We start from the raw sequence: 12,174 nt of genomic DNA on the forward strand, positions 1-12,174 counted from the left end.
AAAAAATGCTACTTCATTCAGTAATTAGCAGTGCTAGCATACTGAATGCCTTATGTAGCTGTGAAGTGGCCTTTTTGAGTCACAGTGATACAAGACAAGATTTGGATTTTTACTAGCTATACAAAACCACCTGAAAGAAGTGCTTGCAAAGCAGCAGTACTACCCATCTGGAAGCAGTATAAAATTTACGCCCAGATCTTTGCCTCAAAAATAGCAGAAACAGCCATAAATCCTAAGTCCTGCCCCCAAACATGGCATTTCCTATTTTAGCGGGGGCAGAACTGGAGTTGGGCTGAGGTTTGCGTATGCATGTTTTACTGAGGCAGCTGGCCATTCAAATCTCCAGCTGCCTCCACTGAATTTTGGTTGACCAGGTGTGTGAAACCCAGATTAGACCAGGTAAGAGCTGGGTGGATTCGTTTTGATAGCCAGGACAACCCTTTGGAGAGGTAAAGTATCCCTTTGGGATTGTTAAAAGTAAACATGGTTGTGTAAAAAATACCAAAGTGTCAAAGCTGTCAATGGATTTAACTCTGCTGGGCTTTAAGTTTAAAAGCAAGTCTGGAGTTCAAAAGAAATCAGTGCTTGATATTTCATTCTATCTGTTGACTTAAGCCTGAGTTCGATCATTATACGATTTGTGCTGGAATGAACTGGAATTTACAAACTAACATTATCAGTGGGTTACCTGTTAAGTTAGCAGTTTGATTGACAGAGTCAAGTGGTTATAGAATAAAAATGTTTGTTTTAATGAGAGATTAGTTGAAGATATTTTTTTTGAAAAAGTGTTTTTTTTGTTTAAAATAGTGATGTCATCAATAGACACATTTTTATGTCAGTGTGGCTCCAGAGGTTTACCCATGATGAATACTAGGTGATTTGGCAAGGAGGGGATAAGGGTGATGGCTTGGGTTGGCACTATGTTGGCATAGGGGTTATAAAGGGCCATGGGGATGCAGGACATGAGGTGGCATAGGTTGGCCTGGATGAACATGGGGAATGTGGAGGGGGTGAGGAGTGAGGGCTATTTTTTATTTTAATCCGTTTTTTATTGAATTCAACTAAGTGCTGGAATATAGAGGCAGGCCATCTGCCCAGCCGGCCTCTGCACCCATTCTGCGGGCAGCGGACTGGACTTCTAATCCAGCTTGCCCCCCAAAACGAAAATTGGAACTGCGAGCTGCCATTTTTAAAGGCAGAGCCGGGAATCCTCCCTTCTCTTTGCACCTGGCCTGGGAGTGAAAATCTGGTCCTTAACTTATGAATCAAGATTGTAAAAAATCAGGAGTCTGTTGCCTTACCTGTAAGTTACTAATGCTAGAAAAAGAAGCCTGTCACCTTTTTTAACCCTTGAAACTCCACCAGCAGATAGGGGCCAGCAGGCAGAGTTGTTTGCAATGCGACAAAGCTCAGATGTGTAAAGTTCTACTTCCCTTTAAAAGCAATTGCAGCTCCTATTAAAATGAATGGCGGCAGCATGGTGCAAGTGATTTCTCTCTGTCAGGAACACCACCACTGCAGGTCTGGACAGAAAGAACTTCACAACCCCATGGCCTGGATTTGAATCTTTCAAAATGGCGGTTGGGACCCCAATACTGAAGTCCTGTCCCCATTTGCAGCAGATCCCATTTTTGCCAGTGGGGGAAAGGTGATTCAGACATGAGGAAAACCCAATCTCAGCTGGGCCATTTGAACTCAGCGCACTTTAGCAAAGGTCTTAAGCCTGTGTGGAAGTTAGGAAATTTTAGAGTAGAGGGTGGAGAAGATCTGTAGAACTGTCAAGCTATAAAGTTATTTAAATCTACACTATTTTAGACATTAAAACAGCCTGCCTGTGTCAGTGAGAGGTAAAAACAAACTCAAGCTGTGGAATTATTTAAAAGCCCAAGGTTTTAAAAATTAAAAAGGCTGCCTACGTCAGTGAGGGGTATGAAAAAACTGAAGCTATGAAGTTATTTAGCTCCCCAGCCCTTCAAAAAATGAAAAAAATAGGCTGGCTGTGTCAGTGAGAGGTAAAACAAATCTGGTCTAGGGGTTACAATAGCTGCTAGTTGACATTACCCTAAGGGCTATCATTATGTAATTCTTAATGCTTGGCTGTTTTCCACAACCTATAATTATCCCAGCATGGGGTCTTAAATTCATAGTTTGATTGACAGCTCAAAGAGGCTATAAAAGGATTAGCTATCTTTGATGTGGAGTTATGAATATGTCTGTTGTTTATAAGGGATTAAGTACTTTATGGGAATTAAAAGTTTTGAATGGACTTTCATAAATTATTTTTTTTAATATAGTGAAAACTCTAATAGATATTTAGACCTTTATTTTATCTCAACATGGCTCCTGAGGTCTGCCCATGGTGGTTACTGGGTGACTAGGCATGGAGGGTGTAAGGCAAAGGGTGGTGGATGAGTTGACATTGGGTGCTACAGAGATCATGGGTTGGCATGGAGGGTACGAGGACCCATGGATTAGGATGGAGGAATGAGTTAGCATAGAGCTTATGAGGGCCAATAGAGATGAGTGGAAGGCATGAGCTGGCATAGAGGGTATGAGAGCTCATGGGAGTGGGTGGGGACATGAATTGGCATGGACATATGAGGGCCCTTGGAGATGTAGATGGCTGACATTAGTTAGCAGTGGCATAAAAGAGACCAATTGGGCATGAGTGTGGAGAATGAGTTGGCATGGGTGGAGCATGGGAGTGGGTGGAGATTTGAGGGCTAGTGGACTCAAGGCCCATGTCTCTGCTGAGATTGGAAATTTGATTTGTTTTTTAAAAATAAGAAAATAATGTGGGCAAAAGGGAGTACCTTTATATACAAATTACAATCCCTAAATTTTTCTTCTTCTGTAATAGGGGGCAAGGAGAAACAAGATAAATTAATTGTTCAAAAAAGCACACTCAATCATTACCTCAGTGGTTCCATTGCATGCAACTGTCATGAGGATGTGGTTGAAATCTGTACAGCTCCAACGTAACACGTACATGCCATCCTCATTGCCTTCGTGTTTCAACTTGTTGATAGCATATTCAGTACTGATAAGAGCAATTTGTGAAAAGGTCACAATTAAGGCCTGCATTTATTGATGTTATGAGGAAAGGTTAAAAAGTTAGGCTTGCTTTTTTTGGAAAATGGGAGACATAAATTGACCAAATTGAAGTTTCAAAATGATATAAGATATTAGCAAAGGACTCAGTCAAAAATTAGGAAGATAAGTACAGTGCTTATACATAACAAGAGCTGTTGATCAAATTATCAGAAGCGGCCATTAAAATGGTCAGTAAAATGGAGTTGAGCACCACAGATGTGTTTCTGAAGAACAGAGATTGAGACCTTTTGCAACTTTGGCACCCTGTTCAATCCGGACATAGCTTCAGATCCCTCACCACAAAGCCTGCTTCACTCCTGTAACATTGTCTGCCACTACCCCTACCTCTGCCCTTCCACAACTAAGGTGCCGTTACCACCTCTAGACTTGATTATTCCAGTGCTCTCCTTGCTGGCCTACCTTCCTCCACCATCCAGAAATTTTATCGTGCAAAGCTCTGCTTCATACATTTAGCCCCATACTAAGTTCTTCTCACTCATTATCCCTGAACTCACTAACCTACAGTGGCTCCTTGTTTCCCAACATTAAAATCTTCATACTTATCTTCAGTTCATTTCACGTTATCTTCTCCAGCCCTTTACCAGTCAGCTCCTTCTTTGACTATTCCTCTGACTATGATATTTTGTAAATTGCCTCTATTCATCCCACCATTAGCAGCAGAGCCTTTAACTGCTGGTCCTACTCTCGAATTCCACCTCTCCCAACCTCCAAAATCTGTGTCCCTCTACCTTTAAAAATCTCAAACCATCTCTTCAAGCAACCACTCCCTTCTTACTTTTCCTTATGCCTAGCTGTGATGAACCTGGGGACATTTTTTTATACTGCAGGTGCTATATAGATTTAAGTTATTGTTGTTGCTGTGGTAAATAGAATTTCTCTGTATTTGACATACAGAATAAAGTATATAATTCTTATAAATAAATCTCAAGGAGGGACAAAAGTAATTCCAACATCGGAAAACAGATTGGCTACTTGACATTTTTACTGGATGCACATCTGCCATTCTTCTGGTGAACATTACCAAGTTTCACATAGTCAAAAGTGCTGCTGATATTATAAGCTCCAGGTGTTTTACAAATTAGGATCTGTGATTGAAGAGCCAAGGCCATAGTATAGTGTACCATCAAGTTTGAAAAGAATGGGGGAGAAGGCAACGGAAATGAGGTAATACTGATTAGGTGATATCAAACTTGGATGTTAAAAGCCCTAAGATTTTAAGAAGGCTGAGAAGTTCAGTCAATTTTCTTTTGAACATTGTGAAGCTGGAGGAAGGAGGAAGAACATGCAGAACAGTGAAATTACAGCTTAGGGGAAAGTGGAGAAGATTGCGACTGGTGTTTGTGCAACATTGGGTGTGGGGACACTTAAACAGAAGGATTTGTTCAGCTCAACACAATCACACTCCTTAGGCCAGTTACATTTTTAGTTTGGTTTCCAAATTATGGACCGAAAGTTAAAATAATTCTACAGTTTTTACACGATAACGGAAAAAGGAGGGAATTGTATATTTTTAAAATTACAGTTTACCGTATTGGTCCGTGGCAGCCATTTTTTATGTTGTGTACAACTAAAGGAGGAGCCACTTCTGTGCATAGGTAGTGATGGGCATCTACCGTTAATCGAAAGTAGCCGTCAATCAAGGATACCATGGAAAGAGCTTCTTCATAGGAAGATAGCTTGAGCTCCTGAAACACAAAAAACATTAAATTCAGAAAGTTAATATGCTTCATATCAAGGTTACATTTTATCATTGCAAGTATGGTGTTGACAAGTTCACGAGTCACAAGTTTTTTTTAAGTTAGTGTGAAAAAATGGGGAATCTACATTTAAACTGGTTTCTCATTATTGTAATGAAGTTTGATAACTGAAATGAATTCTTTTGTCTGAGCAAGTTGAAAACGATTAAAAAAAGTTATTTTCTTCTAGTGTGGTTCAACATGCCGTTTGGAATTGAATCTGAATCCTGTCTGTAATAAGTTACCTAATCTCAGTTGTGATGACAGTGGAGCGCTAAGGTTGGCCTTTGCACCACTGTGACTAAAAAGGGAAAGATGCAGCCAGGGTTCATGTTCCTGATTGCTATCAAGTGACCCTTGCATCTATGCGTCTGTGGGCAGGTTTGAGCTCAGCTGCAATAGCTTATTGGTAGCCTGTCAACTTTTACTTCCCTGTTGTTGATGTATACAAATGCTGAATGCTCTTTTATCAAATTTCTTTCCCTGCCTTTTTAATGGAGGCACTAACCCATTTATTTTAAGCTTTTGGTAAAATAACAGATTGGAGAATTGGAACAAATGTATTAAGCATTCCCACTCTAACATCATCAACAGTAATTTCTATCCTTAGTTGTCTAAGTTTACACATGAAAAATAATTCAGCTGAGGAACTCAAAGCTGGATGGTACCTTTTGATGCTCAGTATCAGCAACTGCACATGAGAAGGGGAGGAAAAGTGGAGTCTGAAGCTATTTTTCTTGTTACACGTCCCATGTATCAGACTCAATTTCCACAACTAACTTGCAAGAGTTGGAAAAATGTAATATTTACAACAAAACTGCCTGAAGCACACCTTGAAACCAATGTATTGTCATACATTGTTAAGTTCAACTTTGGTGGGAGTGCAAAATGTGTGCTTGTGGATTGGCTGCGTGTTATGCATTAGGCCTGATTCTCCTTTCTACTGCTCATCAGGATGGAAAATTTAAAAAACTAGATAATAAGCAGCTGGTGATGGGTGGTGGTAAAGGAATTTTGGGAAGAAGTGTTAATGAAGGTAGTGCAGTGGATGTTGTGTACATGGATTTTAGCAAGGCATTTGACAAGGTCCCACATGTCAGATTGGTCAGGAAAGTAAAAGCCCATGGGATTCAGGTAATGTGGCAAACTAGATAAAAGGTTGGCTTTGTAACAGGAAACAAAGGGCATTGGTCGATGGATGCCCTTGCGAATGGAAAGTTGTCTCAAATGGTGTTCCACAGGGCTCGGTGTTGGGACCCTTGCTGTTTGTGTTATATATTAACGATTTGGACGTGAACGCGGGGGCACAATTGGGAAATTTGCAGATGACACAAAGATTGGCCGAGTAGTGGATAGTGTAGAGGATAGTCATAATCTCCAAAACAATATACATGGGTTGGTGGAGTGGGCGGGAAAGTGGCAGATGGATTTTAACATAGAGAAGTGTGAGGTCATACATTTAGGGAGGTCAAACAGTTACAGGGATTACAAAATAAATGGGAATATATTAAGAGAGGTAGATGAAATGAGAGATCTTGGCGTACAAGTACACAGGTCCCTGAAGGCAGCAGTTCAAGTAGACAAGGTTGTAAAGAAGGCATATGGGATGCTGTCCTTCATTGGCAGAGGTATAGAATATAAACGTAAGGATATAATGTTGGAATTGTATAAAACACTGGTGAGGCCACAACTGGAGTATTGTGTGCAGTTCTGGTCACCACATTACAGGAAGGACGTAATAGCTCTGGAGAGAGTGCAGAGGAGGTTTACAAGAATGTTGCCAGGGTTAGAAAAGTGTAGCTATGAGAAGAGATTGGATAGGCTGGTGTTATTTTCCTTACAACAAAGAAGGTTGAGAGGTGACTTGATTGAGGTGTACAAGATTGAGGGGAATAGAGAGAGTGGACAGAATGAAATTGTTTTCCTTGATGGAGAATTCTAGAACCACAGGACATAGATTCAAGATAAGTGGCAGAAGGTGTTAGGGGGACATGAGGAATAACTTTTTTATGTGGAGGGTAGTGGGTGTCTGGAATTTGCTGCCCAAGTAGATGGTAGAGGCAGAAACTCTAAACTCTTTTAAAAAAGTACCTGCATCTGCCCCTAAAATGCTGTAAGCTGCAGGGCTAATGGGCTGGGTGCAGGAAGGTGGGATTAGAAGGCACCTGGGTATCCTTGGGCTGGCATGGACAAAATGGGCTGAATGGCCTCCTTCTGTGCTGTAACTTTTCTATGGTTCTATGGAAAAGTGGCCAGGTTTGGAGGAACACAGAATTCTCAGAGGAATGTGGTGCTGGAGGATACAGAAACGGAGAGAGGCTGAGGCACCGTGACGAGATTTGTACATGACAACCAAAACTTTAAATTAGAGGCACTGGGGTCGCAGGAGTTAATGTAGACTGCTGAGCACAGAAGTAATTGGCAAGCAGGATTTGGCGTAGGATAGGATATGGGCAGCAGAGTTTTGAGATGAACTGAAATATATGGAGGGTGAAGGATAGGAGACCTGCCGGGAGAATATTGGAATATTTAAGTCCAGGGGGTGACACTGCATGAAGATTTTAGTAATGGATGAACTTAGACAGGGGTGGAGACAGGTGATGCTACGGAGAAGGAAGTAGGAAGTCTTTGCAGTGGAGAGCACGTGCAGAAGTTCGACACGGAGTCATATAGGATGGTGAGGTTACAAACAATTGGCTTCAACTTGAGATAGTAGCCAGGAAGGGGATGGAGTAGCTGCCACGCATATAGACTTCATGTGGGAACTGAAGCTTCAGTCTTTGCAATTTTTAAGAGGAGGAAACTGCAAAGCATCTAGGGATGAATATTAGACAAGTCAGCAGAGAACTGAGGCAGTGGAAGGCTCTAGAGAGGTGATGCAAAAGTAGAAAAGTAGTCCTTAGTGTATGTGGTCTTCAGGTGATGTTGCCGAGAAACAGCATGTAGATAAAGAATAGGAGGATCCAAGGAGAGATCCATGGGGGAATCTAGAGGTAATAGTACAGGGCAGGAAGATGAGCCACTGCTGTAGATGCTCTGATTATGGGACCAGTATAAGACAGTCCCACTCTGCTACACAACAGAGGAAACCTGTTGAAGGAGAGTCAATTGTACCAAAGGTTGCAGAGGTCAAGAAGGATAAGGAGGAATAGTGCACCATGGTTATAGCTACCAAGAATGCATTAGGGACTGCTGTAGGCAGTATAAAACATTTCACATTGATGCAATTCTTGAAGGAAGTCTTTTGGAGGAAGACAAAAATGGCAATATGCTTCATAGCCCAATTTGGAACTTTCTCAAGTTTGATGAACATGAAATTCACCTGAAACTTAAACAAAAAACTATTTATCCCCTTTCATTCTGAATTTGGCAGTCTTGGCTATGAAAATCTTTTACAGATTACTCATCAGCACTTAGCAGCTTGCTCAAAATCCAAACAACTATCCTTCCATTAACAGCATTAAAACTCAAGCACATTAAGTACAGTGCTAGGATCATGTCACTCTTCATAACTGGCAGCTCTAACATTTACTCATTAAACATAGTGGGATGAAGTGCCCTTACTGGCAATATATATTCACCTTTTCCTAATTCCACCTCTCTGATAAAATGTAATGGTAAAAGGATTTAATACATAATAACTTTAGAACATTGAACAGGAATAGGCCTGTGAAAGCTTCGAGCCTCTTCTGCCATTAAATTAGATCATGGCTAGCCTGTACCCAACATCATTTGCTTCATATCCCTCGATAGCCTAAATGATTCTTTTTTGCTCGAGATCATTATGCAGTGATCCCTACTGGAGAAGCTCATGTCTGAAAGTTGTTTATAAATAGAATAAAATTTGGCTGCAAGATTTAACCCGTCCTCACCCTGCTCCCTTGTCTCATAAATAATGTTGCTTGGGTACTTCATCAGAGAATGACTGATGCTCACAGAACTGTAACCCAGCAAGGGTCAATATGATGGGGAGAAAACTAATGGATAATGAAATAACCTACCAATTTTTTGTTGTCTTGTTTATTGATGATGACAGTGGAGTCCTTTATGACAATATGCGTGATTTCGTAAAAGTCAGAAAATAGGTTCCAGCTCTCAGTTTGAACATCTTTGCTTTCACCAGTCTTAGAGTTTTTGCTGCCATTCTTGCTCTTCTTCAATTTATTCTTCTCTTTCAAATTCACTGTAGACTTAAATAGAGAGAAGAAAAGCAATGTTACAAAACATATAAACTGAGGAGACATGTTGATGGTTTTAGATCTTAGGGCTTACTACAAAATTGATCATTCTGACAAAATAGGAAAATATAGTTGACTGCTCACTTGGGACCAAGTCATAATACTTCAATATACCAATTATTTGTGGGATGGTCTGTATTTGGACCACATCCACTGAACATGTCTTCCAGCACTGTTCTTGAGTTAGCTGGGAGAAAGCATGTGACACCTCTCCCTTTCCAAATTTCACTTCCTCTTAGAGGGCGTTCAGCTTTATTAGTTCTGGAAACCAGGAAGTGTTTATGGAGAACTTTTGTCAGAAAATAAATCTGTGAAATACATACAGTTCATGATCCCAACGATTGAACATATTAAAGCACTCTCTATCCTCTTCATAAGTTTAGTCAAATCTAAACTTTCTCTAATTTTCCTTCTAAGCTTGAGTCTGTGTACACAATTTTGGAGTTTCTGGCAATCTTAAACATATTTTCGGAGTTCAATTCATCTAATCCTTTAAGGGTTTTGAATAATTGAATAATATATGCTTTGAACCTTCTCTTCTCCAGAGCAAACAATCCTAGGTTCTCCAAATGTTTGTGATACCTGAGCTACTTTAACCTTAGTATCAGGTTGGTTCCTTTTTTCTGTTCCTTCTAAATGCCTGATCAACTTGCTGTAATTGTGCATGTTGTCCAGGTTGGTAATTCTGTGACTTGTATTCTACTGTTTTAACTATAAAGTTCAACATTACATTTGTTTTTTGATTGCCACTCTGCATTGGTTGGACATGTTAAGCACTGAATAGACTAAGACAACTTCATCTTCAGCTACTTCAGTAGCATTCACCGAGTATCTGCACTTGTTTATTTTTTGGAAGAAAAAGAATGCAATGTGAATGATGGAAGAAATTGGCTACAGAATTTCAGGGAGGGTAGGAAGGAGAATGGCAACTTTGACCAAGATAGAGTGAATAGGGAGAGTGCCACATGAATCCTGGGAAGAACAGAAATAGGGAAGAGTGCTAGCTTGAAAGGGAAGATGAAGCACAACCAAGTTAAAGGAGCACAGGAGTGCTAAATTGAACTTTAGGCAAGAGATAGAAAAGAGTGCCAGCATGAACTGGGGAGAGGAGGATGGTTGGAGAAAGGAGTGTCTGAGGAAAAGTCAGGAGCTGGATGAAGTGCTTTCTGTAACTGAGTCCAGAGGGGTAAAATGTCCATTTGACCTGATTGGATTTGGGAGAATGACTCTTGAAGTAAGTTTAGGGTATGCACTGATCTGCTTGATCACTGCTTTTAAATATTTATCAATTGTGAAATATGAAAGTGCTTAAAATTAATCAGAATGCAGTTTTGTAAAAAGAAATCAAGTGGAGCATGTCCCTAGACCCCTTGAAAAATGCACCAAGTTTTCATGTACTTGTGTTTATTGCCTTCAAAAACAAGTGGATACATCTTAGGTTACAAAGCCTGTCTAACTTCTTACTTTCACATCTTGGGGCCATACATGTAGAAGTTAGAAATTTTTTACTGAGGATTGTGTTAACTTTTTGAAACTATGAGTTAATTTTTGTTAGTTTTTAGGTTGGCATATTTGTACACAGAAGCCCTGATTTTAACCCAACACACCCATTGAGAATGAGGCATGTTCAGGTCAGATGTCAATAGAGCGTAAAATCGGGTGGGGAGTACATTGATTGTCCGACCCCAACATGGCCATTTCTCACAGATTAAAAATGAGGTTCAGGTCTTTTTTAGAGGCTCAGATTATCCAGCTGAGATTAGGCCTATTGTAATTTAAAATCTAGGCATAGCAACATGCCATAATCAGCAAAGCATTGCACTTCTCTCTTTCTAGTTCAAAACTCATATTCAAAACACTTTAACCTGAGTTGACAGAGGAAGTGGTTTCAGTAAAAAAACACTGCCACTTCCTTGTAGTAGCAGATAACACACCAACATGTAGAAAGAGTCTTACACATCTTATTACAAATAACAAAACTCCCTTGGGCTGAACACTACCAATGTGGTTGTAAGCAGCAATTCATATTTTCTATAAAATACTGCAGGGGGTGAACTTGGTCTTCAACAGTAACAAAATGGACAATAATCAACAGCCTATTTTACAACCCACACAAATTTTCTTTCCACTGAAATATTGCTAAAGATCGATTTCACCCAGAGTCTCTGACTCAAGCTCCAGTGTAAAACTCGGTGGGTTTAAGTGACCAAAAAAGGAACTGGGTAGTGCCTGACACTGAAACTTGTCTCCCATCCCAGGTTTCTGTGCTTTTTTTCAATGTTTGCTTTTGTTTTGCAGGACACTGTGCAAGAACAAGTTGTGCTGCAGCAAAGATCCTGAGAAACAGATTGCACATAAAATGAAATTGCCTGTTTCTTTTCCTGTCATGTGGCACTGAGTAGAAAGCAAACAGTAAAAAGCAAACAGTAAAATATAACACACTAACAAGTTAAAACTTAGCATTAAACTTTGTTCCAATAATTTCCTCCCTCTTCCATGAACAGCACAGCACACTTTGCAGACTTCTGAATATCTGATGTATTTTTCCACCTTCCCCATGGTTAACAATGTTAATGCAATCAAATTACTCCCCAGGTTCAAGTGATTCTTGGGCCTGACCCCTGCTATGTTTTGATGTACATTGTCCAACAACATGCTGCCCCACAGTACACGAGTGTTACATCTTTATTTATCCAACTAAAATAAGTTCCATCTGTGGATTTACTTATTTGTATAATGAAGCAACATAAGGGGCTCAATCGGTTTATTTATTTTTCTTCTTGAAGTGGATAAGGAGAAGGCTATTTATTTATGGGCTCAATTTTTTTTTAAATGCATGAACATGACCAGAGGAGATAGACCAGTATTGTTAAGTAAGGAGGGCAGTGCCAAACTCTTGAATATCCTGCAAGATCTGCAAACAGGTTCACAGGACAGACCTCTAGAAAAGTTGGCACAATTTAGTTCACAAGTGTCATAAACTAGGTTAACAACTTATGTATGCATACCACAAAGTGTTGTCTGTCAGCCTGTTCCACATTTACTGCTGTCCCATGCAAATCACTCAAAAATCTTATGACTCTTTT

The 12,174-nt window shown here is 40.1% G+C and overlaps 1 protein-coding gene across 4 annotated transcripts in view; it reads right to left on the reverse strand.

The window, feature by feature from the left end:
• The window catches only part of jak1 (Janus kinase 1), a 159,648-nt gene that overhangs the window by 38,865 nt on the left and 108,609 nt on the right, over nucleotides 1–12,174 (reverse strand). For all 4 annotated transcript variants that reach the window (XM_041207570.1, XM_041207566.1, XM_041207567.1 and 1 more), the window contains 3 exons: nucleotides 8,852–9,040; nucleotides 4,642–4,799; nucleotides 2,917–3,040 (listed from right to left, as the gene is read on the reverse strand). In XM_041207570.1, coding sequence (XP_041063504.1) covers nucleotides 2,917–3,040; nucleotides 4,642–4,799; nucleotides 8,852–9,040 — 471 coding nt within the window. The remainder of the gene's footprint in view (nucleotides 1–2,916; nucleotides 3,041–4,641; nucleotides 4,800–8,851; nucleotides 9,041–12,174) is intronic.

The sequence above is a fragment of the Carcharodon carcharias genome, chromosome 16 (genome assembly GCF_017639515.1).
Source record: "Carcharodon carcharias isolate sCarCar2 chromosome 16, sCarCar2.pri, whole genome shotgun sequence".
NCBI lineage: Eukaryota > Metazoa > Chordata > Chondrichthyes > Lamniformes > Lamnidae > Carcharodon > Carcharodon carcharias.